Genomic DNA, 24190 nt, shown 5'->3' with positions numbered 1-24190 from the left:
CACTTCCAATCCAACTCTCTGCTGTGGCCTGGGATAGCAGTGGAAGATGGCCCAAGTTCTTGGGCCCCTGCACCTGTGTGGAAGACCCGGAAGAAGCTGCTGGCTCCTGGCTTCGGTTTGGCACAGCTCTGGCCATTTCGGCCAGTTGGGAAGTGAACCTGTGGATAGAAGACATCTCTCTCTCTCATTCTGCCTCTCCTTCTCTCTCTGTATAACTCTGACTTTCAAATAAATAAATAAATCTTTAAAATGTCCTGTGTATGACAATAAAGCAAATAACTATCCCTGAGATATAGGAGCCTTAATAATTGGATGGATGGACTACTGGTAGCATTAAGCAGACATGGTCCTGGGTGAGCCTTCCGAGGGTGCCTGAACACAGCTCTGCTGTGTGTGGAAAGCAGGAAGGAGGGATTCCCAGAAAACGTCTGCTTCTCTACCTTTGACATTAATAGTGAAGTGATGACAGGAAAGCAGAAAGACAGCGAGGAGAAATCCATGCAAGAAGGGCAGTGCAGACTCTCATCTTCCTGAAATATGTACTTTAATTGGACAGAACTCACAGCTCTCTGGGTCTCATTTCAGACTGTTGCTCATTTGGGAAAAAAAAAAAAAAAAACCTGGGGCTGGGGCTGTGGTGCAGCCAATTAAAGCCTCGACCTCCAGGGCAGGCATCCTGTCCCGGCAGCTCCACTTGTGCTCCAGTTCCCTGCTAATGCACCTGGGAAAGCAGCTCTGGCTGTTGCAGCCATCTGGGGAGTGAACCAGCAGATAAGAGACCTCTCTCTCTCTCTCTCTCTCTCAACTCTTTCAAATGAATAATAAAGCCAAGCCCACTTCCCCCAAGCTATACATGTGAAAAATGTTGCAGGATTCACTTGAAGTGAGTTTTGATCCCTTTTGAATGAAAATACTTGGGGTGGGGGTTGGGGGAGGTGTTTGGCACAGCTTTCAAGACACTAGGATGCCTGCATCAGAGGTCCCTGGGTTTGAGTCCTGGCTCTGCGTCCAATTCCAACTTCCTGCTAATGCACACCCCAGGAGGCAGCAGGTGTCAGGTCAAGTTGTTGGGTTCCAGCACCAATCGAGCTAAAGTCTCCAGGCTTCATCCTGGCCTGGCGCCAGCTCTTGCTGGCATCTGGAGAGTGAATCAGCAGATGGAAATATCCTTCCTTCCTTCCTTCCTTCCTTCCTTCCTCCCTCCCTCCCTCCCCTCTTTGAAAAAACAAAAATAAATACAATTTTAAAATGCATAAGATCATTAGAGAACACTCCGATGGCTGCCATTGCAACCTCGGTTACTTACACTTTTATGGGACTGCGCTTACCTGCAAGGTTTTGTTTTTATTCAGAAGTGGGGAGGTTAGAGGAGGCAGAGGAAAGAAAGTGCTGAGAAGGAAAGCAACGACAACACAGCCCAGGGAGGGGGAAGAAAGGGAAGCAGAATGCAGAAAACAGAGCAGGGGCCCAAGGTGAACCGAAGTTCATCTGCGTCCAGTTTCACTCAGGAAATGCTGACACCAAGATCCAATGATTCGTGTGCTGAGAACCACCTGCTCCTGCTCAACTTGGTGCATGCGTGTGTGTGTGTGCGTGTGTGTGTTTAAGATTTGTTTTATTTATCTGAAAGGCAGAGTTATACAGGGAGAGACAGAGATGTTCCATTCACTGGTTCATGCTCCAAATGGCCTCATCGGCTCAGGCGGGGCCAGGCTGAAGCCTGGAGCGTCACAGCACGGAGCCAGGAGCGTCTCCCAGGTTTCCTGCGTGGGTGCAGGCCCTACTTCCCCAGGCACCTAGGCAGGGAGCTGGATCTGAAGTGGAGCAGCCAGGACTTGGAACTGGCACCCATGTGGGACGCTGGCACCCAGGCAGCAGCATCCTCTGTGACACCACAACACCAGCACCCCTACTCAACTTCTATTCAGATTCGAAGGCTCTGCTCACTTGGTGGCATGAAGACAGGAATAATGGCAGGATTCCCACAGAGAAATTAGTAATGCAACAGCTACCAGAGGCCACAAGGGGGAAGAAGTCGTGGGATAGGGGACTTTCTGCCTACTTGCCAGGTTGTGCAGTGTCCTCTACGACCCCTTGTGACTGTCCCCCATAAATCTAATCAATCCATCAGAACTCGATGCCCACCAAAGATGGAAGTAACAACCAGCGCAAGTGTACCTCCTTCTTTGAAATGACCTTGAATTCAGTCCAAATGAGCAATGCAGCAGTCGAAGTCTCTCAACTGAGAAGATCGGGACAGAAAGTGCCCTGCAAAGCCAGTGAGCCGCTCAGGCCTGCCCTAACCCATTGTGTGTCTCTGGCTCTCATATACGGGATCGAAACGTCTTAGCTTACAATTGGTGACCTGAGGAGCTGGCGTTGTGGCATAGCAGGTAAAGCTACCGCCTGTGACGGTGGCATCCCATAAGGGCGCTGGTTTGAATCTAGGGCTCTGCACTCACGTGGTAGACCCGCATGAAGCTCCTGGCTCCTGGCTGCTGGCTTCCACCTGGCCAAGCTCCAACCATTGCAGCTCTTTGGAGAGTGAACCAGCAGATGGAAGACCTCTCTCTCTCTCCCTTGCCCTCCTTCTCTCTCTGTAACTAAATAAATCTTTAAAGAAAACAATTAGTGACCCAATAATCTGGCCCTTATTTGTCAATTACCCTTTATTTCTTACAACTTCCTAATATTAAGCCTCCCCTCCAGCAAAGCCAGCTTCTACACTATCTAAGATATGGAATTACAGAGTAACAGGCTTGGAAGGAACCTCAAAGACCATGTGGTTGAAGTCCCTCACGTTACAGGTGAGGAAGCTAATGTCACAGACCAGAACCCGATGGCATTTCCAGAACTAGGATTCTCTCCCTCTACCTCTGGCGGGAAGGTTACCATGCCCACAGCTGGGCCTTAGGAACTAAGCAGTGAGCACGTGCGTCAGAGACGGAAGGTGACAAGTTAGTCTGACTCAGAGTCCTTTCTGTTCCCTCTGGAGGTACAGAGAGCGAGACCCTGAACTCTGAGACACGGTGCCTCCCTGGGAAACCCTTAGCCGCTTCTCTCCAGTCTGTAAGGGAATGGTTTCTGAACAGTCAGCCTCCTTCTGACCTCTCTCCCCTTCCCTTTCAAGGCAGGGGGAGGTGCTGGCCAGGACCAGGTGCCCTTTGAGTGGTAAACAACATCGTAGAAAAGACCCTGAGAGGGGATCCCAACTGTCTTTATTCCTAGAATCAGGGCTGGGATTAGGGTAAAGTGATTGAGTCACTCATTCCAGCTATGAAAGTTAACAGGATATGAGAAAACTCAGTAGTCAAGATAAATAATATTTAAATGCAACACTAAAAACTAGTGCACTATAATCCCTGGAACAAATACTTAAATAACAGGATTTGATCTATAATAGTACAACTCCTATAACTTGACTACCTCTGGGTTCTTTTTTTTTTCTTCTTTTTTTGTGTCCTCTTAAATCTCGCCCCTGAAGTGAGTGTCTCATTCACTTTACCTTAATTCTAGTCCTGCTTCCAACTTACTCTAGGCTCTTATCAAATGACTCAAACACAAGGAACAAAAAGTGAAATCCACACACACTGAGTTTATGGTTTCATTCAGTAAAGACTTCTTTATTGAAGCAAAGCGAAACACTTAGAACTCTGCCATCCTGGCAGGACAACTTCACTCCTATAAGCACCCATTTCCTTCAGACCTTGCCTCAGGGACAGCCAGCCCCAGAGCCCCTGAGAGAAAAGAGGGCAGCAGAGTCGGGCGCCCAGCTGGTCATTCAACATAGCCCTCAAAACTAACCGGACCCAAGTCATCGCAGGTCACCTGGATGAAGGCCTGTGTGGGGGAAATGCGGTACCTGCAGGCGGGGTACCGCGTGCCCTCAATGAGCTCACAGACCGTCACTCTGAACTTGGTCTCGCTCTGGAAGCAGAATATGGTGGAATGGTTGAGGCAAGCCACCCTCTTGGGAGACATGCAGATGCTGTTGATTTTCTGGGGCCTCTCGTGGATGAACACGTGCTCCAGTTTGCACGTGTGGTCGGGCTCCCTGATGAGTCTCTGCTGGATCATGTGGTTGCAGTACCGGACAGGAGCGCTGTCCTGCGGGTAATCCACGTGCAGGTGCTCCAAGGTGAACAGCACTCCGTTCTCATTTAGCTCATTTTCCCAGAACAGAAGCATCAAGAAAATGATCACCATTAGAACCATCACGGGTAAAATTCCCTTCACATCTCTGGCTTTCACTCCTGTGGAGGAAGAGAACGCAGGAAATCACAGAGGATCCTCCACGTTCTTGCCCTCTCCGATTCCTAACAGATCTCCCACCTTTGGGACAGCGTCTTTCCTTCTCTTTGCTCCTTAAAACTGTGCTGAGCCTCCAAGATCCAGCTATAGGTACAGACCCCCCAAAAATGCCCTTGCTGGCCATTTCAGCCCTCTGAGTTTGTAGTTAACTGTTCTCTAATTCCTCCCCTTGTGTTGCTTCTACGACCTTCTACAAGTCCTTCAGAGCGCTTACCACAGGGCTGAAGGCACAGCAGGTGCTCAAGCATACCAACCACTTCCTGTCCCCGAACATTCTCTCCCCAGATCCCACCGGATTCCACATGCTTTGGTTCTGCATGCCCGTCCGTGCCTTCCCAGTCCCTCCCGGCGTCACACCTGCTTCGCTCTGCGCTAGTGCCTCTCACCTGCCCTTTTGGCTGTCAGTCTCACAGGTAACATATCCTTCTGATCACGAATCTGAGAGAATACCTTGTGTCTCACTGCTTTCTGACAACTGACCGGGAGCAGGCTGAGCGTAGGGAGGGGGCGAGCAGAAAGGGAGGGACCTCTAAGGCGCCTGCTTGGCTGCCATTGGGAGCAGCCGCCTTCGGAGGGCAAGTCCAGTAGGCAGGTCTGGAACGCAGCCTCACTCAACAACCGTGGGCATTTCAAAAACATTTAACGGAGGTCTGAAGTGTGCCAGGCACAATATTCTCTGCTTTCCAATCCAAATTTCCAAACAGTCCTGACTACAGACCAGTGGCGGAGCTGTTATTTACAAATGAGCTGCAGAGAGGTTGGGAGTGAAAAACGGGACTGAGTGCTTGAGTTCCAGCTCCAACAAGTTCAATCCCCACGTGGCATCCAGGATGGGGCAAAACCAGTGCCCTGGCATTAGCACGGTCTGGACAAAGTCCAGGGCTTGTGACTCATAGGACCACACTGGAACCACCTGGGGACTGAAGACGACACTGGATTCCAACCTGCTATAGGATGTGACAAGGGTCGGGGGTTATTGAGGGACCCCACCCCTCTCATATAGAGCAACATTTGGGAACTACTAAACTATGGTGTAGTTGGGAAACTTTCACAGGATATGAGAGAATGGGGACCCAGACTGGACCCAGCTGTAGTGGGCATTTAGGGAGTGAACCAGCAGATGGGATCTCTCTCAAGATCTCTCTCTCTCTCTCTCTCTCTCTCATTCTATCTTTCTCAAAATAAATAAATAAATAATGTTTTTTAAAAAGAAAAGAAATGAAATGAACTCGATGACTCAGATGGCAGCTCTGTGACTACACGTTTGAATGTCCCCTCGCTGAGGGAGGCAGCCGGCCATTCAGCCCGGAGTCGGAGTTGGGGTAAACAAGGGAGCTGCGTGCTGGCTGCCAGATCGGAACTCCCGGAGTCGGGCGTGCGCAGGAGCAGCCCCGCGAAACGGCCTAGGGACCTGGCGTTCCACTCACAGGGTACCTCGCTGTTGAAGACGAGGCACGATTCACCCCTATTCTGCTGGTGGCGGGTGCCCAGGGCTGTGTGTGACATTGCAGGGCTGCTCTCCAGACAAACCGCTGAGCACTCTTGGCCCTCCCTGCCCTGCTCCCGGGCGCAGGTGCACGCTCACAGCCCAGAGGAGCTGCACCGCCGGGTCTGGGCAGGGCGTGTTCTAAGTCAGAGACCCGTAGTCTCAGCCTTGCGGTGAGGGCTCTCGGCCACACACACGGGAGCCGCTGTCCCTGCTTGGAAAGACCCTGCGCCGCTCCTCGTTGGATAGATTTCTCTGCGTTCCTGGAGTGCTCACCGCCGCGTGACAGCCCAGGCAAGACCAGGCTGGGCCGAGTTGCACCAAGCATGTCTTCCTCAGAGCTGCACGGCTGGCCCAGCCCTTCTTCCTTCCAAGGCTAAGGGTGCCTTGTGCATACCCTAGCTGGCTCCTGGCCCAGCCCCAGGCCCAGCCGCCAGAGGTCCCTTGGAACCTTCACAGGAACACACACCTCAAGTGTGTGCTTTTAAGTGGTCACGCCTGGGACGAGGAGCACAGGCCGTGCACAAGCAGTCTCCCCGGAAACCACTCTCCCTCCCCCCACTCCCTCCCTCGGCTGCTCCAGGCCTGAACTGACCGGCTCCCTCCCTCCGACCACCCCCAGGTTCATGCGGGGTGCAATCCCACGCACGCTTCCCTTGCTTAGCTAAGCCGACCCGGAACCCCCAGGGGGAGTGAACAGCTCCTGTTCTGCTCGCGTGAGACCCTGTGTTTTCCTTGTGGCCCTTATCACCAGCACGCTAAGCGAGCAAGAGTTCTTGGTGGTTAGAAAATTTGCCTGTTGCGCGCGGGCAGAGACCGCCTGTGTCTGGCTGCCTTCAGGAATCTGTTTCAAGCGCAGCGCCTGGGATACGATAGCGCTCAACCAACATGTGCTCAGTGAGCACTGAGGGAGCAAAAGGATGGGTGAGTATATGGCCCGATGGAACTATATTTTGCTCTTTATAGTGTCAGAGAGCTTATCTGCACAGACCTCAGTAATCCCTCTTGAGGGTTACTTGGGTGAGAAAGCACCATGTGGGCGTAAGGTTGGGGGGGGCGCCCACCTCGTCCCAGGCAGGACCATGCGGGCACGGGCCAGATGGCAACCAGTGGATGAGAAACAGCTGGAGTCACAGCCTCTCTGCCCTTGACCTGAACCTGGGCACAGCCACTCCCAGCTGTGTGACCTCAGGCCACTGACGTCCCTTTGGAGCCTCAGTTTTCCTTCCTGTAAAATGGGGGCACTAACGCCAACTTCAGGTAGAGAGCATTAGCATTAAATGAGTCGGCAGTCAGGGCTCAGAGGGAAAAAAAAAAAAACAGATTGATGAGAGGAAAGAAAAATGTTGATTCTCTACTTGCTGCTCACGGCCTTAGGTCTGCGGCTAATCCCTGGATCCCTCACTTCCTCTGGCAAACCCTAGCTCGGGAGATCCGCTGCTGGCTGCTCTCTCTGCTTGCTGCTTTTCTATGATCATGACATGCCTTCTACAAAGTAAGTCTCTCAGCTTAGCTGCATGAACACCACTGCCCTGGACAATGACGCAGATGTCTTCCCTATAAATTCCACCCCCACCTCACATACTCAGGGAGAGGCTCAGCGAAAAAATAGAGGGGTCTCTAGAAATCAGCACTTGTTTCACAAATTCTCCTTCAAGACCCTGAAGACCAGTGGCAGTACCTGGTTTGTCCACGAGAGGGCAGACTTCCCCAGGCTGTTTGCATGCCCGCTGCAGTCTATTAAGGAATTTTGCCACCTCCAGGCGGTTCTAATTCCCCGTTGCGTTTGTTGCCTTCTGGTCCCTCCTCCATCGTCCCCATACACTGCCAAAGTTGTCTTAGGCTTAAAAAGCCCTCGTGATGGATCCCTCATCACGGAAACCCGGCTGAGTGAGGTTGGCCAAGTCCTGCGGGCCCTTCTTCCGCCCCAGCTCTCCTGCTCCTCTCGGCTCTTGCTCTCGGGGGTTTCTTTGCTCGTCTTGCAGACTCCTACAGAATGGTCCTGCTAAGAGCCATGCTGCAATAAGACCCCAAACACCCTGGGGTCCAGCGTTCGCTCAAGGCCATAGGCGTGGGATGCAGCCCTGTACGTCAGCTGCTCTGCCCGCCGCAGGGCCGCAGCGGGGTCAATGGCACCGACCCCCGGCCCCCGGCCCCCGGCCCCCGGCCCCCGGCTGGCGGCCGCTGAAGACTGCTTTGTGTCTTTACGTCCAGGTGGAAGCAGCTTCCACAGCCTCCTGAAAGCGCTTAGAGCGCCACACTGTGACCAGAAGGAGAGCTGCGCAGAGCACCAGGGTGCTTAGTGTGGAAAATGGAATTAAAAGATAAGTTTATGTAGCTTTTAAAAAAGATTCTGTTTACTTGAAAGGCAGAGTTACAGATAGAGAGGGAGAGAGGGAGAGAGGGAGAGAGAGAGAGAGAGAGGCCTTCCAGCCAGGGTTGGGCCAGGCTGAAGCCAGGAGCTTCAGCTGGGTCTCCCACATTGGTTGCAGAGGCCCAGGGAAACTTGGGCCATCTTCTGCTGCTGTCCCCAGGCCATTAGCAAGAAGCTGGATCGGAAATGGGGCATCCAGAACAAGAACTGGTGCCCATAAGGGATGCTGGCGTCGCTGACGGCAGGTTTACCCACTGCACCGCAAAGCCAGCCTAAGGTTAAATTTTGAAATGTGAAACCATGCATAGCTTCGTCATAGACATTTGCCGTGGACTTCTGAAGTGCCCACTCCCTTCTCACGTGTGCCCCCACCCTTCGCAAGGACGGCCTATTTCTCACCCTGCAGGAGCCCCTCTGTCACAAGCCTTCCCAGCCCCCACGCGCCTGGTCCCCCCCACCCCCAGTGTCACAGGACCAGACCCCTCTTCAAAGCCCATATTATTTTTTGGTTTAAAGCAGCAGTTCACACAGTTCACTAACCAGAGTTACTGACTGTTCAATGCTAAGCACTGTTGCAGCCGCAGTGGGCAGCCGTGCAGAGCGCTAAGAGCGGGGCCTCGCGGACATTCCGTTCTGCAGAGGGAGAATTCAGAAAACCAACAGCAGTGGTGACAGCAAAAGCCAAGCCGCAGTGGTGCAATGAAAGCAATTAGGGAAAGGGGAGTGGAGAGCAAAGGGGCGGGAGCTGTGGCATCTGAGAGGTCCGAGGAGTCGGCTCTGATAGGTGGCTTCTGAGCAGAGGTCTTTAAAAAGTGAGGGCTGAGCCACGCCCATATGGGCAGGTGCAAAGGCACTGTGGTAGGCAAGTGTGGGGAGCTCAGCAGGATCCTTCTCACTGCTCTGTGGAACACAGAGTCCTAGGGCTCAAGGACAGCAGGGAGTCCTGCTACAGAGGTGCCGCCGCCACGCAGGTGGAAATGGCAGTGGCCTGTGCCACAGCAGTGGTGGCGGAGGAGGTGAGGGGTGTTTGAAAGACAGAGCCAACCCCACGTGTGGAGGGACTGCACGTGGTTTGCAGGAGAGAGGAGTTGATGGTGATTCCAAGCTCCTTTGCTGGAAGCGGCACCAGAGCGTGACCGGGAGGAGGCGAAAGGTGCCCGTGCTGTCCAGCACTTGTGCGTCAGATGAGACTGAAGACTGCACGTGAGCTCAGGCAGGGAGGGCACAGGTGAGCCCAGGGGACCCGAGGGCCAGGCCCTGGTGCAGGGATCTAAAGACCCTCCCCCCAACACCCATCCGCATCCTGCTCAGAGCAGCAGGCAGCCCCTGGCCCCAGCTTGGCCCCAGCAGTCAGGTTAACCCCGGGAGGACGGGGTCCCAGCTAAAAGGGGGCGTGATCCTGAGGCAGGGGAAGTGGGGTTCGGGTGCCTGGAGGGAGCGGCGTGCGGGGGCACGCTCTCCAGCTGTGGCCTGCAGAGCAACTGGGCAGCCAGCAGCAGTAGCTCCCCAAAGTTTGGGGATCTTTGGAGAAACAGCCACATCGGGCCCCGTCCTCAGAGCCTTCTGTTTCATTGGCCTGGGAGTGCACCCAGCAGTGAATGGTTAACCATCTTCACAGCTGAGCCTCACAAGGCTTGAACGTGTCCGCTGAGAAAAGTCGTCTTCCTTCCCAACTGTCTACACTGCCGGCAGCCTGCGACAGCCCTGGACCTCGCTGGAGTGTGGGGAGGAGCCCACGCTTCCCGGGACAAGACAGCACCACATGGGTCACCCGTGAGGTCTCAGCACCCACCCACAGCTCGGCCCCAGTGCCTCCGGCGGGGTGGGATCGAGGGCTAAGACCAGGAACACGAAGTGCGCTTCTCCAAGCCGCGAGTGAGCAGTTGCTGCCTAATCACCAAGAAGCTCAAACGCGAAAGGTCGATTGATTTCAGAATAAAGAAGTCGTGGAAGAAATTCTGCATAAATAGTACGTGGCTGTTACTGGCGCTTGCCCTCACTGTTTGCTCACATCACAAGGAGCATTGCCTAAAGGGTAATACGGAAGTCTGAAATAGTACAACATAAAATCACGCTCATATGGCAATATTAAGTGCAGGTGGGACTTCGAATGGCGGTGGTTAACAAGCATAAAATTCATTTCACTATGAAACTGCTAATAGCATAAAATTCATTTCACTATGAAACTGCTAATAGGAGGGAAAAGTAGGGCTCGTCCGGGATTTGAACCCGGGACCTCTCGCACCCTAAGCGAGAATCATACCCCTAGACCAACGAGCCGCTTCTAAAAGAGGGCTATAATTCTAAACTTCAATAAGAAAAGTTTTGGCCACAACCACAGTTCCTTGCAAACTTCTCTCAACGACCGCAGGTCTAGGGCGACGTCTAGTGGACGAAGGCAGCCACTGCAGTCTCGCCGCCCCCGCCGCGGAAGGCCGCGCTCGCCAACTACCCGGTTTTCGTTTATTTTGTTAGGTTTTTGAGGGAAAAAAAAATTCCGGCACCACCAAGAAGGATCTCGCTCCCTGCTTCCCTTGCGGACGGGCCAGAGGTGCGGCAGGGGTCGGGGGAAGGCAGTCAGGGACGGCTCCGGGAGACCCGGTGGCCGGCCGGACGCATCTCTGCCCCTCACCAGAGACGGTCAGCGGCCGCGGCGCCGTCCACGCGGAGTCCCGCTGGCCCGCGCGGCCCAGGCCAGGCGCTCCGTGAACGCTGCACCGGCGCCCGGCGCGGCGTCCTGCGGCTCCGCCCACCAGTCTTGGATGCCGAGCTAAAAGGAAGCAACGAAGAGATGCCAGGAACCCGATAAAAACAGAACTGCGTGCGTCCCGGGGGGCTGAGGGCGGAACGGGAAGAAGAGTGGAGAATCCGGAGGCTGGGCCATCGGGCGGTAGCGTGGCCGAGCGGTCTAAGGCGCTGGATTAAGGCTCCAGTCTCTTCGGGGGCGTGGGTTCGAATCCCACCGCTGCCACATTGGTTTTTTTTTTTTTTTTTTTTCTTTTCCCTCTTTGCCCTTCGGCTGGAGCTGTCTGTGCACAGCGGGGATGCGCCGGTGCTGTCACCTCAGAGCCGCTTCCCTGGTCCCTGGGAGGACGCGCTGTCCTGGAACTTGTCGCGGCGTGGACGCCTCACGCAGGCAGGCCGGTGACTGAGCGGGCCTGGGTCAGGGTGTGCGGTTCGCATTTAGGGACGCCGTCGAACGCCCACGGAGCGGCTGCGACCCCCGGCATGGCCGGGAGAACCGCCGCGCGCGGAGCGGTCAGCCAGGAAGACCCCAGCCGAAGGGACGGACTGCAGCCTCCGGCCCGGAGAGGCGCGGTGCGCCCGGAGTCCCGCGGGGTGCGGGCTGCCGGCTGCCCGTTCCTCACACCCATCGCGGTCCCCGGTGACCTCGACAGCAGCCACAGCCGTGCAGCGGTGAAGAGGAAAAAACAAACAAACAAAGCTGGTTTTCCTCACGTGAGGAGAGAACCGGAGCAGAGGGAGTTGGGACGGAATGCGAACTTTTGAGGGATGTTTTTTCTGTGCGGGGAGAAGCGCGCGGCATGGCAGCCGGCAGGGCGGCTCACGGGCTCCGTTCTGAGGACTGGCGCCGCTGCGGTGTTGGCGTGCTGATGGGGCCGGGCCTGCCCGCAGCGGCTCGGGGTTTGGGGCAGGCCGCGGCCCCGTGCCGGGGAGCAGGAGCGCAGTGCGGGGGCTGCTGTGACGTGGGGCTGGCCGCTGCCCTGGAAGCGCTCTGCCCTCCGCCACATCGCCAGGGCCCGCAGCACGTGCGTTCCTGTTCCGCACTGTATCTAAGGAGACACATCACGTTCTCGCTCCCCTCTGCCCCCCGCACAGCGTCACCCACCTCCTCGCGGCGGGGAGCTTCTCCGGGGTCCCGGGACTGCCGACACTGGTTGAGCTATTTCAAAGCAAAACGCAGCTACAGTTTTCAAAAATAACTGCGGGCTCGTCCGGGATTTGAACCCGGGACCTCTCGCACCCTAAGCGAGAATCATACCCCTAGACCAACGAGCCACGGAGCTGACTCGTTTTGATTCTGCCTCAAGGCTCATTCACGTCCTTGAGCGCTGCGCGAACACCCGTGCGCTCGAGCGCCATCTGTCGGCGAGAACGTGCGTCCGTCTGCATAACGTGGAGGCCGCCCGCAACCGTACGCTGCGTGCCGGACCCGGGCCGAGCGGCTTCTGCGGCTACAGAATGGACTCGGCCTCGCGGGAGCGTCTCCCGGAGCAGTGCCGAGGTAGACGAAACAGCAGCGTCAACAACCCCGGGATCCGGACCCTGCGGGGAGGAAAAAAACTACGGCAGGCCCCAGCGAGATTTGAACTCGCGACCCCTGGTTTACAAGACCAGTGCTCTAACCCCTGAGCTATGGAGCCTCCACTCGGCTTTTGGTTCTCCACCTCTCACCTTATAGATTAGTGTGATAAGCCTGGCAGGTGGAGATGCCCAATGGACTTTGAGTTCAAGCAAGAGTCCTGGCTGTCTCTAGTCCTGCAGACCTGGGACGTCTTCCCGCCCTGTCAGCACCTGGACGAGCCTGCCCCTTAGAGCTGTCTGCATCCCTCAGCGCGGTCCGCGATCCTGGGCTCTGCGGGGCGCACCGAGGGTGGGGAGCCGGGAATTCCAGGCACGCGGGTGCACTGCAGGCCTCCCCAGGTACACGCCGAGGGTGTTCGAGGGACAGGGAAGTGACCTGCGCGCTCCTTCCACTCCATCTGCTGAGAAAATCCGGCGAAGGAGGCGAAAAAGAGATGGGCCTCGCTTTTGTCCTCCCTGAATCCGGAGCCCCAAACCCTTCAGTGTGCGTTTTGGGGGGATGTCCTCTCTCTCCGAGTCCGGGGTAGGAGCAAACAGCGACAGGGAATGTTAAAGAGCTTCCCTGGAGAGGCACGCAGATTCACGCATTTTTGTTATTAAAAAAAATCATAGGATAGTAAGACAAAGCATTGTGTTTTCAGTTTTCAGAAACCTCAGTCATATAAGCTGGTAAACAGGAACTGGAAAGTTATTTAACTAGAAAAGATCTCGACTCACTTCTTACTGCGACCAGGGCCGTTGATGAGAACGCTGGAGAAAAGCACTTCTTTCAGTTGTGTGAACCCACTCCGCTTAGTAAGCTTTAGATTCCCTGGCCCCTGGCCTGCCCTTCTGCCACTATTCTGTAATGTTTTCCTTTGTCCAAGATCGAAGTACGTCTTCAAGAAATGAGCGAGGTGATGACTCATTGCCTCCTTTAGTTTTCCTTATGTAAACAGAAGACGATGCAGCTGACCACAGATGTGCTCTGCTTAGTAGGCAAAGCAGGGCATTTGTGGCACACATTCCTGGCTTACGGATGAGCCTTCTGAAGGTGAGATGAACGCACACACGGATGATGGCACAATCTTCTGTACCCTGACCAGGGCCGCTCCTCCCAAAAGTCCTGTGTGTTGCACACCCTCAGGCTTCCTCCAATAGGCAAAAGCCCCCGTGTCCCCCGAAAGAACAAGACTTTGTTTTAACTGAACCAAGAGTCCTGTCTTTATTCCCCATTTGCCTACGTAAGGTACTTCACTGGAGAACACCTCCAACATGATGGGGCCGAAAGACAGACCGCAGAAATAAATGAAGGAGATGGCAGGTTGCCTGACTTTGTTTCTAGAATGGGAAAATCAGATTAAAGCACCTTTGGGTCATAGATGGTGTGTGTGTGTTGGACTGTGTAGGCACTGACTGTGGCGTGCCATGGTTGGAAAAAAACCAGGTCAGTCATTTAACTCTGCCAGGTCTCAGCGTCCTTGTTTTGGAAATAAGTGTTCATGTATCACCTAAGGCTACCTATATGGTCATGAAAGGGAAAGAATACTTCCTAGTATGTAGTACTCCCTAGTATTCAGTTTGTAGTAGGATTTTGTAGCCGATGCAGAAGAGGCCCTCAGGCCAATCGCCGGACGGCTCTCTGTGGGAGCTGGGGACAGAGCTTTCCACGGCAACGTCACGGAGGATTCTGGTAGGAACTTTCCAGTGGTCTACATTAGTGGACAGCATTCGGCACATAGCATACTTCTCGATTCGCTGTGCACTCTGGGGTTTGAGGGCTTGTTAGCATGCCAGTGCAATTCTTCATCCCAACAGGCTACAAGAAGATGCTGATTCTACCGATCCCTGGTCACGCCTTGAGTACTGATTAAGCCTTTAAAGTAACTCTCTTGCTGATTAAGCCTTTAAAGTAACTCTCTTGCTCCTTTACAAATTATCATCACCTGGGCTACTAACAAGATACTGAGAGCAGGAAATTCAAGGCTAAACTCTTCAGCGATGTTGCAGAACGCTGGAGTCGTGACCACCCGCATTCGGCACTGAAGACAGAGGAACGCCACATGCCAGACCAGCACATTGCGTGTGTGTGTCAGCCATCCATGGCTTCAGACTTGGGCAGTTAAGTAGGCAGAACACTGCACTGCACTAGGAAGGCTGAGGCACCTGGCTCGTGAGTCTCGGGACTCGAGTTTGAACTCAGCAACCTCTCGTGTGACCTCCTCTTGAGAGGAACATGGAAGGGCACGTGAGGGCAAGGCAGGCAATATAGAAACACCAGATGATTGAATAGGGGACGCCACACCCTCTGGTTAGTAAAGGACCTTCAGCCTGGGTTCTGGGAGTGTGGCTCTTTCTCTCCTGGTGAGGAAATACACCAATGTCTGTCAAGTGGGGAAACTTGAACTTGCAGCATTCCAGAATCAAAGGGAGCCCTGTGAGGCACGTTGTAGTGCCTGATCTGACACTCGAAATGATCGGAAAGCGCTCAGGCCACTTCCATCTTAAGACTCTTCACATTTGTTTTAAAAAGTCCAAGCAGACTTACAGAAATGGCAGTTTATTTAAATGAGTGTGTTCATCAAATCAGCCCTTCTCACAGAGACCTAAGTGTGAGTGGGTAATCTTACTTGTAGATCTCATCAAAAGTCTCAAGATGAGGTTCCTAGGGCCCATCCAGAGACCCCGAGTCTCTTTTCTGGCACTAGGCATAATATGTCAATAATATTTTAAATACTGCACACGCCCCTCCCTTCCACCAACTCACCCCCACCGCCCAGTCAAGTAATAAAGAAACCCAGGTTCTGCTCTCCTCTCTCTCTCTCTCTCTCCCTCAGGCTGGTGTTTTATTTGGCTTCCTGAGCCACCTTGTCTTTTTAAGATATATCTGTTTATTTGAAAGGCAGAGTTACAGAGAAAGAGAGATAAAGGTCTTCCATCTGCTGGTTCACTACCTGAGTGACTGAAACAGCCAGAGCTGGGCCCATCCAAAGCCCAGAGCCAGGAGCTTCTTCCTGGACTTCTATGTGGGTGCAGGGGCCCAAGCACTTGGGCCATCTCCCACTGCTTTCCCAGACCATCAGCAGGGAGCTGGATCGGAAGTGGGATGCTGGTGCTGCAAGCTGTGGCTTAACCTGCTGTGCTACAACGCCAGCCCCTCTTTCTCTCTTTTTAAAATATATATTTATTTGAAAGGCAGAGTTACAGAGATATCTTCCATCTGGTGGTTCACTCCCCAAATGGCCACAACAGCCAGAGCTGTGCCAGGCCGAAGCCAGGAGCCTGGAGCTCCTTCTGGGTCTCCCACTGCCACTGTGAGTGGCAGGGGCCCAAGCATTTGGGCCATCATCATCTCTCTTTCAAACGGATGCTTCGTCTCTTTAGACACTGAGGTGGATGTCTAGAATTCTCTCCAACTCAGAATAACACCCATCCTTGCACTTCTAACCTTGACGAAGGCTTGCGGATACTGATGGAGGCAGTATGCTCATATTCCTTTTTTCCCCCTGAGGATTCCTCAGAAGTGTGGAAACGAAGTGAAATTTCTTACAAGTCATACATTCGGCCAAAGGGGCTGGCGACAGGACACAAGGTGTCTGAGTTCCTGTGACCATCCAGTTAAACGGGAGACCTGTAAGACGGCGCCCACTGGCCTGGGATGGCGACCACTCCGGGGCGCGCGCCTCCCTCCTGACTCCGGGAACTTCCAGGAAGAGAAAACGTGGCCGGGGCCTGCGGGAGAATCCCCAGCTGTGCCCTTGGAGCTCGGACAGCCGGGAGGTGCGCGGAGGGAGGACTCGCCAGGGGGCGCGCCGCACAGCCAGAACCCAGCCAGGCGCGCAACACCCGGTGTGTTTTCAGCCCCCGAGCACTGATGGCACCGCCGGGCGCCGGGACTGGCGCGGGTGGGGGAACCCATTCCCCCCTCCACACACACACCCAAACCTCTGCTTCCCTGCTAGGGCTCTGCTTCTATCTGGCGATCTTGAGCCCGACTACGAAAGCTACTTTTCCAGGGCTTTTTCTTTCTGCTCGCCGCCCCCCGAGGCTAGGCAGCGGGTGGCATCAACTAAAAGGGCCTTCGCCCCGCGAGGATGTCCCTCTCTGTCCACCATTGACCCTTCCGACCTCCAGGGTTTGGGGGAGGCTTCGGGCAAGGAGAGGACAAAGAGGGTGGGGTGCTGGAATACTGGGAATGGGATGCGGGACGGAGGCACTCACGCCTGCGGAAGTTTAAACCGACTCCTATGAGAATTCCTGGGTGCAGAGACCACGAAACTGCCCATCAGAAACAGCAAAGAATTTAAATCACACGCAGCCCAGGGCTTTGCACTGAGTGGGGTTCGTCGGCAGGTAAGTGGTTCCCACTCGGGGTCCAGGAGACCCCCGGCTTTCCCCCCTGCTCCTTGGAAAGGAATGGCCCGGAGTAAACAGCGCAGGACCCCCGGGGGATCGGGGGGCCGCGCTCTGGGGGTGCGACTTCCCCCTGGCTGTCACTTTGGCTCCTATAAAGGGAAAGCGCTCCTGGAGCTACAGCAGGGAAAGTGTGTCTCGTTCACCCGAGTGCGCAGGCGACCTGGAGGGCGGGCCAGGAGACCCGGGCGCCCCGAAGTGCACCTGCGAGAGGCGGCGGGCGCGGAGTTCGCGTGGACGCGGCGGTGCGCCTCCGAGGTGCTGAAGCCGGCTCCACGGCACGCTCAGCGCGACTGGGGCCCCCGGCTGCAGTCCCTTGTTCTTCCACAGGCTCTGAGCGCTCGCACTCGGCCTCCACTGGGTTCTTCGTTTCTGTGTTGTGTCCTAGTGCCCAGGGTGAAGCAAAGATGGAAATCTCCCCCGAGGACTTTCGCGCTGATAAACATCTTGGTCACCTCCCGACCCGCCTCCCGGCCGGTGACTCCTCCTCCGCCTGGGTCTGCTCGGGACCCTGGGACGGGTGAGCCGGCTGAGGAGAGCTCCGTCTCCCGTGGAGAAAACAGAATCCAACTGTCGCGCCCCGGGGCCCAGCGCTCAGAGATGAAAAAGTACTAAGAGGGAGTGTGGGTCGCTGTGGTAGTGTGGCCGAGCGGTCTAAGGCGCTGGATTTAGGCTCCAGTCCCTTCGGGGGCGTGGGTTCGAATCCCACCACTGCCAGCAGTGTATTTTACTCTAGCAAAATGGTGTGAAACAAGAGGCCTTGAGACCCGGATTTGAGGAATTTTAGAGTTTGTTGATACAATGTCGTTTGAGATTCGGCGTCTCTATCACGTGTTCTTCACTGCTACCGCAAATCTGTCCCCCTCCGACATTTCTCTATTGCAGCTCGAATTGCCGGTTTCCTAGGTAAAATGTTCAGCTTGGGCAGGGGCAGCCGCATCTGCTGACAGGCCCTACCCGGGCGGGGAGTTACACCCGACATTCCTTACGTCCCAGTCCCAGCGTAGGCTCCGCTGTCGTGTGCCCGCGAACTGCAGCGGTTTGGTCTTCCTCTTCTAAAACGCACGTTGTCTCTGGATCGTTCTCTTGGGCTGATTCAGGCACCTGCTGGCCCGGAAGACTTCCCAGAAGCGGCCCCACTCAACGGGCACTGCTCAGTAGTGGCAGCCCTGGGCTCCCGAAATACCCTGGTTCCAATCGCGTTACCTTTGTAACTGAACAGGATGGGAGGATGGGTGGGTGGCAGGGTGTATGAACGGATAAAGCCAAAACTCAGTAGGCTTCCTTATCTCACTAGAAGTGGAGAAAGGGCAAGTAAATAATTTTTTGACTTCGCAGATGATTTTAAGATTTCAAAACACTTCAAAGGGGATCTTTGGCCGACTCCGGGCACCAGAGGGTCTTGGGGTGTGCTATGAATGGTGTTGGCTTAGCCACCCTCCTGCCAAGTAAATCTGCTTACCTTGTCTGAAGCAGCCAGGTGCAAGACCTGTGCAGATCCTAACCCAGTGAGGGGAGCAGGAAAGGATACACTCAACGGTTGTTCTACTGCATTTTTCAGCCACGGGAGCCACTGAGTTTGGCTGGGCAGTTCCCAGATTTCCCTGCAGGTCGGGAGGAATCAAGGAAAGGGAGCCAAGAACTACTGCTCTGCAAGAACCAAGGTCTTGGCTGTCTTCGTGCCACTTTGAGAGTCTGTCTTCCTTTTTATACCTATCCCTTTCCTCCCTTAAACTCCTTTTCTGTGACCTCCCAGATGATTCCCCTTTCCCTGTGGGGACTCCTCCAAACCAGTTCCCTTCGCTTTCACCCACCTCTCACCAGGAAATACCTGGGACCCCAAGGTCTTCACAAAAGAGCCCACTCCCCCCCCACTGCCCCACACAGAAATGGAGACATCAGGTTTCCTTTGCGCCTGCAGCCCAGTGGCAGGGGATGAGGAGGAGGCGGAAGGAGAAACTTCAACATCAGTGGATACATTGGACAACTCTCCACGGTTTCCGAGTCACAATCCTGTTCCCACAGAGATGGAACAATTTCTCCACAGGGCAACTGTGCTGTCTTCCAAGGTTTCTTTTTCCTTCTTCCTGAAATTTAATTCTTTGCTTTATCCTGAGATTCATCTTAATTTTTGTATTTCTGTTCATCTTCCTCTATTGGCTCTCAGAATGACCCGATCTCTCTAGTTTGATACTTTTAACTGCATAGAGAGTTGTTGCTGTGGATTTGTTCTGAGAGGAGGAGCATGGTGGGGGCAAGAGGCACAGAGTCACCACATGGAGTCACCACACAGAACCCCGGGGGATTGGGTGAAAGTGGGCTAGAGGCGAGCAGCCTGCAGACTCATTTATTTCAGTTGGTACAGCAGCTTATATAGCTTAGGCAGCTAATCTGGTCAAGGGGCGGTTTATGCCCTAACCAGTCACAGCCTGTTGCCAGACAGGCTTCTTTGCCAGGTGGGTTCCAAAGCCATTCCTGAGTAACTGAAGCTCACTCGCCAGCGGCCATCTTGGCATGGCCTTCTCATTCCACCACAGAGAGTGTCTCCTATGAGGCCACCACCTGCACCCAAAGGAGAGTAAACCTGGGATCCTGCTGCCACTCCTCCCTCTCCCACCTCTCCCTGGTCAGGCCTTTTCCCATTCTCCTCATTCTCCAGTATGCCAGCACTCCCTGGACTCTCAGAAGCACCATGCGGAGTGGCTTTGTCTGTGTAGCCCACGCCCTTGCAGTACCCTCACTGCCCCTTCAGTTTAGCCAACTCCATCCCCTTGGATGTTTGCTCGCTGCTGTCTCTGGTCCTTCATGCCACTCACCCTCCCCCTGCTCTTTCCTGCCTCCATCACCTTTGCCACCACCAAACTGATCCTGAACTCCTAACCTTCCTTCTGTCCCCTCTTCTTATTCCTCTTACAGTACCTGATAAAGTCTACAACCAGGGCATTAGGGGCTGGGACTGGGTTTCTTGTCCCCAGGGGTGTGATTATTGGATTATAAGGTCAGCATGTGCTTCACTGTGTAAGAAACTGTCTTCCATGACAACACAGAGTATTTTTGAACTTCTTTTGTAAAATAAAAGATGTTTTCAAAAAATATATACAGCTGGTACATCCCAGAAAATACATACAACTATAAGGAATATCAGTCACACACAAGAAACATGTTATGGCATATTATACTTTTTCATCTTAAATAAATTTCTAGAAGCAGAAATAGAATTTTGATCACATATATGTCTTGATTTATAATGCCCAGAAAGTAATGACATTCTACAAGAACCTCCTTGTCACTGCATCCTTGGATGAGATATTAAGAAATACATTCTAATTATTGGTGAAATAATAGCCCCTTGTTTTAATCAGTATTTCTTTCCTGTTACTGAAGGAATATTTTCTATATGTATATTTAACCATTTGCACTGTTTTTCTCTGTGTTGTTTGCTACAACCTTTCAAAGGGCAGTCCTTTCTAAAGTATTGCTCCTTAAACCCGGATTCATTCTGAATGATTCAAGGTTCATGAAAATATGTAGGAGTGTCATCTAATACTCAGTTGATGTTAGCTAGCCTGAACGACTAGGAGATGAAAGATTCAAATCTAAAAGGGGCGTCATTAAATCACATCTGAGTAAATCAAATTACATCTGAACCAATTACGTCAGGACCACGAGGGGAACATGGAAAATTAAGGTTCATAGCAAAAATGGCAAAAAGCTATTCTTCACTGCCTGAAAACAGAAGCAAATGTTTCGTGGTCATTAGGTTAGGAGGAAATAAAACCTTCTGGGAATTGAAACAAAAGTTCCAAGAAGTTCCTTCGAGCCGGAGTCGAACCAGCGACCTAAGGATGACAGCAGTCCAACACCTACAGTCCTCCGCTCTACCAGCTGAGCTATCGAAGGATACAGCATGGTTCCCCTGGCGTGCATTTCTGTGCAGGAGGCAGCGGCTAGCGCGGTCTGGGCTTTGTGGTTGAGGCTCGCCCTCGCGTTCAGGAGGTCCCTATAGACGCGGACCTACAGCGAACGGAGCCCTGAGAGCAGCCCTGCAACAGCAGGACTGGGGGTCTGAGTCCGAGGCCCCGAGATGCGAGCGTGCAGAAGCCACCCGAGCTGCGGAGAACCTCGCCGGAGAAACCTGCGAGCCGGTTTTCACGCCAGGAGCCCGGGAGAACCCGCGGCACCGGGAAAGCTGCAGGGCTCCTGGCCACCAGCGGGGCTTGGGTCTGCAGCAGGCACAGAGCTGCGGATCCCACCAGCTCCAGGAGAGCCTCTGCCCACTTGGTGAAGGGAACCAACTGCGCTCGTTCGTCCCAGATCTCCAGGATTTGGCTTCCACACACACATCAAAGATTCAGCCTTCCCTTCGTCTGCTTTATCAATGAACAAAAAACCCATGTAGGCAGGAAAAGAATGCACCCTCCATGAGGCCCCAGCGAGATTCGAACTCGCGACCCCTGGTTTACAAGACCAGTGCTCTAACCCCTGAGCTATGGAGCCGTTATACAGCCCATTTTTCAGGATAGAATCCGTCAAAATTATCAAATCATAGCCACATAGTATTTGCATCTAAACAGATTTGTTACACAGTTAAGATGGAAAGGAACCGTCCTTTTATGTGTGGGAAAGGACCTCCTCCTGGCCCAGGCCCAGTCTGCAATGTCAGTCCCTGGGTGGGCTGACGGCCGGCCAGACTCAGGCCACACGAGCCGTGGGGGTCTCACCGGGGCAGGAGCGCCGGCCCGGCTGCAGCGTCCTTCTTCCCCACGGGCTTGGGGTCTTAGAAAAGTAACTATCGGCTAAGTTGCGGGCTGTTTTTTTAAATGGCGGCGGCTCTCTCCAGGCACAGGGTGCTTCCCGTCCCAGGGAGCGTGGGGACCGAGGCAGGGCGTGCGTCCAGACCTCCCCGGACCAGCCAGGGAGTCCAGCTGGGGCACAGCCTCCCCTAGGTTCCGGCAGAGCCGCTCGGAAGAGACCAGCCCTTCCCTGGACCCTGCGCGGAGCCTGGGCCGGGGTGCTGAGCCAGGAGGAGAGGCGGACGCCAAGCTGGCGGGGTCAGGTGGGGCCTCTCTCTGTTTTGCTTTTTCCTCTGCTCTTGGCCTGCCTGGGAGCCGGCCACCCCGTCCACCTGTTCACTGGGTTTCCCACACGTGCTGGGAACCGTGCTCACCGTGGGCCCCGTGACCCAGCCAGGCACTGCTCCGTGCTAGGCAAGTTAAAGCTACAGCCGAGAGCTCGGGTCCCCAAGCACACGCAGCCGTAGAGCCAGGCTCTTCCCCACCCCCGCATCCCGGCCCAGCCACGTTTTTGGTGGAAGAGAGGTAAGTTTCTTCTATGGAAAGCTATCAGAAGGGAGCAACTTTCCCCCTTGGGCACCCCCTGAGAGGTGTCCTGAAACCAGACCTGTAATATAAAGTTCAGCGGGTAAAGCTGAAGGAGGCGAAAGCCCCGTGTGACCTAGGAAGTGTTGTGCTGAATGGACCAGGGCGGTGCCTCCTACGGCTCATGCCCCCTCTTCTGCCGCTGCTGCCAAACCAGTAGTTATCCCTGGGCCCTCCAGCCCCAGGCCTCCGGAGCTGGTTCCGGCCCGACCCATAAGGCGGTGTGCGCAGGCAATCCTGCGCCTGAATCCTGCCATGGGCATTTCCACCTGCGGCACGCCCTGGGCCAGGCCTGCAAGACTCGCTCGTCCTCGCTCAGGGAACCTGGAGGAGAGGAGTGTGGGGAAGTGCATGGGTGTGCTAGGCCTCGCAGGCTGAGTGAACAGGCGGAGCGAAAAAACACCTTCCAGCTGCGGCTCGTTGGTCTAGTGGTATGATTCTCGCTTTGGGTGCGAGAGGTCCCGGGTTCAAATCCCGGACGAGCCCTGATCCTTTTAACTCTTGGCCAGCAATTGTTAGTGGACGTCGTCGCCTAGCCTGGCCAGGCCCACCTATCTTGAATCCTCTACCAGTCTCCGGATCACAATGATGGTCCGCTTCTATCCAAAGCTTTCGGGAACAGAGACCACCAGGGGTAAAGGCCCTGTGGGAGATGGGGGTGTTCACCATTCTAGGTCTTTGGGCAGGGGGGTCTCGTTCCGACACCTCTTACCGGGCACCTTCTGCGGGGGGGGGGGGGGGATCTTCGCTTCTCTCCGGGCCGCTTGGCACGGAGATGACCTGGAAGGGCGTCACAATGCGGGGCAGAACCCGCGTTCTGAGGCTCGGGTCTCCGTGGTGACCCCGCGCGTGGTGCAGCTGCGCCCGGTGCGCTGCTGGCTCAGGGAGACCCTCAGCCCCCAACCACGGCAGGCGCCGGGCAGCGGCCTCCAGGCAGGGGCTCTGCCCCGGAAACGCTGGGGCTCCACGTGCACTGCCTTCGAAGTGAGAGCCGAGGGACGTTGCCTGGGTGTTTTCCAAAACGCACCGTAAGCGGGAGAGTCATTTTTGTTATTTCCAGCAAGAAACGTGCTAGTCCTTCCTAAACCGCCTGTGCACAGGATGTTGTCCTTTCCGTTGTTCTGATTAGTCTTGTTGAGAAGAAGGGGTTTTGTGGCTGGCGATTGAAGGGACAGAAGAGCAGGAACCCGCCACGATGGCCTGACTTCTAGGCTGGTCGTCCATTCGGAAAGGTGATGTGGCCGAGGCCTGGGACTTTGTGTTTGCTGAATGCCTACCAGTGGAGACGCCCTTTGGGAAGTTGGAGTTAAAGTCTTTGAGTTCAGGAACAAGATCCAAACTAAAGAAAGGCTTTTCAGGAATCAAAACCACAGGGCAGGGGTGAACACTGGTTTGGGCCAGAGCACACTGGGAAGAGAATTCACAGAGAGGTGAAGGGCAGAGCCCTGGCGCTCACCAGTGTTTAAAGCTGGAGGAGTCTTGCCGCGGTCCAGACTCAGCAGGTCCAGGGCATCCCGAAGGAGGGGAGGCGTCGGCGAGAAAAGGAGGAGACCAGGTTTAGGTGGCAAGGGAAAGCATCATTCTGCCGCTCCTGCTCATAGCTTTATTTTCTACCCTTTTTACACATACTTTTTATTAAGCCTACTTCCTCCCAAGCCTCTGTTCTTTCTGGGAAAGAACACATCCCAAGTGATCGTCTATGGGTAACCTTTCTCTGTTAATCTTGTTTTATTTCGTTTTCCTTTCATGGCCTCATCATAACCTCCCCATTAATCTTTTCTCTCTTCATAGTGGATGCGTCAGCTACATGGAACTTGCTTAACTTATCTAAAGGTGCTAGATAAAAAGTCCAAGATTTTATAGGTTAATCGACTTATTTTAAGATGTTAAAACTATAAAATTCTAATGATTATGTCCTATCTA

At 54.3% G+C, this 24190-nt stretch overlaps 1 protein-coding gene, 1 long non-coding RNA gene and 8 other non-coding genes across 14 annotated transcripts; 4 read left to right on the top strand and 6 right to left on the bottom strand.

Annotated features, from left to right (window-relative positions):
• Positions 1 to 3601: 3601 nt before the first annotated feature.
• On the bottom strand, positions 3602 to 8857 carry RNASE12 (ribonuclease A family member 12 (inactive)). 4 transcript variants are annotated; one of them, XM_089309379.1, is made up of 2 exons: positions 8712 to 8857; positions 3602 to 4253 (listed from the first exon to the last, which is right to left on the bottom strand). In XM_089309379.1, exon 2 carries the CDS (start codon positions 4213 to 4215, stop codon positions 3778 to 3780), a length of 438 nt encoding a protein of 145 aa, XP_089165505.1. In that variant the 5' UTR covers positions 4216 to 4253; positions 8712 to 8857; the 3' UTR covers positions 3602 to 3777. The 4 variants fall into 4 exon arrangements, with proteins under 4 accessions (XP_089165505.1, XP_089165506.1, XP_008267525.3 ...); XM_089309380.1 differs by lacking the exon at positions 8712 to 8857 and adding an exon at positions 7479 to 7606; XM_008269303.5 differs by lacking the exon at positions 8712 to 8857 and adding an exon at positions 4698 to 4853.
• On the top strand, positions 6368 to 13679 carry LOC149123052 (uncharacterized). 2 transcript variants are annotated; one of them, XR_016217485.1, is made up of 2 exons: positions 6368 to 6721; positions 9790 to 13679. It is a non-coding gene; the product is annotated as an uncharacterized LOC149123052 (long non-coding RNA). The 2 variants fall into 2 exon arrangements; XR_016217486.1 differs by lacking the exon at positions 6368 to 6721 and adding an exon at positions 8986 to 9399.
• Positions 10380 to 10451, bottom strand: TRNAP-AGG (transfer RNA proline (anticodon AGG)). Its single transcript has one exon. It is a non-coding gene; the product is annotated as a tRNA-Pro (tRNA).
• Positions 11061 to 11142, top strand: TRNAL-AAG (transfer RNA leucine (anticodon AAG)). Its single transcript has one exon. It is a non-coding gene; the product is annotated as a tRNA-Leu (tRNA).
• On the bottom strand, positions 12120 to 12191 carry TRNAP-AGG (transfer RNA proline (anticodon AGG)). Its single transcript has one exon. It is a non-coding gene; the product is annotated as a tRNA-Pro (tRNA).
• Positions 12484 to 12556, bottom strand: TRNAT-UGU (transfer RNA threonine (anticodon UGU)). Its single transcript has one exon. It is a non-coding gene; the product is annotated as a tRNA-Thr (tRNA).
• Positions 13680 to 17524: 3845 nt separating the features above from the next.
• On the top strand, positions 17525 to 17606 carry TRNAL-UAG (transfer RNA leucine (anticodon UAG)). Its single transcript has one exon. It is a non-coding gene; the product is annotated as a tRNA-Leu (tRNA).
• A 3094-nt stretch (positions 17607 to 20700) lies between these two features.
• On the bottom strand, positions 20701 to 20789 carry TRNAY-GUA (transfer RNA tyrosine (anticodon GUA)). Its single transcript is given in 2 exon segments — positions 20701 to 20736; positions 20753 to 20789. It is a non-coding gene; the product is annotated as a tRNA-Tyr (tRNA).
• Positions 20790 to 21313: 524 nt separating this feature from the next.
• On the bottom strand, positions 21314 to 21386 carry TRNAT-UGU (transfer RNA threonine (anticodon UGU)). Its single transcript has one exon. It is a non-coding gene; the product is annotated as a tRNA-Thr (tRNA).
• A 1295-nt stretch (positions 21387 to 22681) lies between these two features.
• TRNAP-UGG (transfer RNA proline (anticodon UGG)) lies at positions 22682 to 22753 on the top strand. Its single transcript has one exon. It is a non-coding gene; the product is annotated as a tRNA-Pro (tRNA).
• The last annotated feature ends 1437 nt before the right edge of the window (positions 22754 to 24190 follow it).

This window comes from Oryctolagus cuniculus, chromosome 12 (genome assembly GCF_051225735.1).
Source record: "Oryctolagus cuniculus isolate XC-2025 breed Fujian yellow rabbit chromosome 12, ASM5122573v1, whole genome shotgun sequence".
NCBI classification, from domain to species: Eukaryota; Metazoa; Chordata; class Mammalia; order Lagomorpha; family Leporidae; genus Oryctolagus; species Oryctolagus cuniculus.
Note: the sequence above shows the minus strand (reverse complement) of the source record. Positions and strands in the feature narration are given on the sequence as shown.

What these genes read in the sequence shown, in the direction of transcription:
- RNASE12 (XM_008269303.5), bottom strand. Translation starts at nt 4,731, where the DNA reads ATGTTACCTGTGAGACTGACAGCCAAAAGGGCAG. An exon ending in ACTGACAGCCAAAAGGGCAG is followed by an intron (nt 4,254 to 4,697) that starts GTGAGAGGCACT and finishes CTTCCTCCACAG; the next exon opens with GAGTGAAAGCCAGAGATGTG.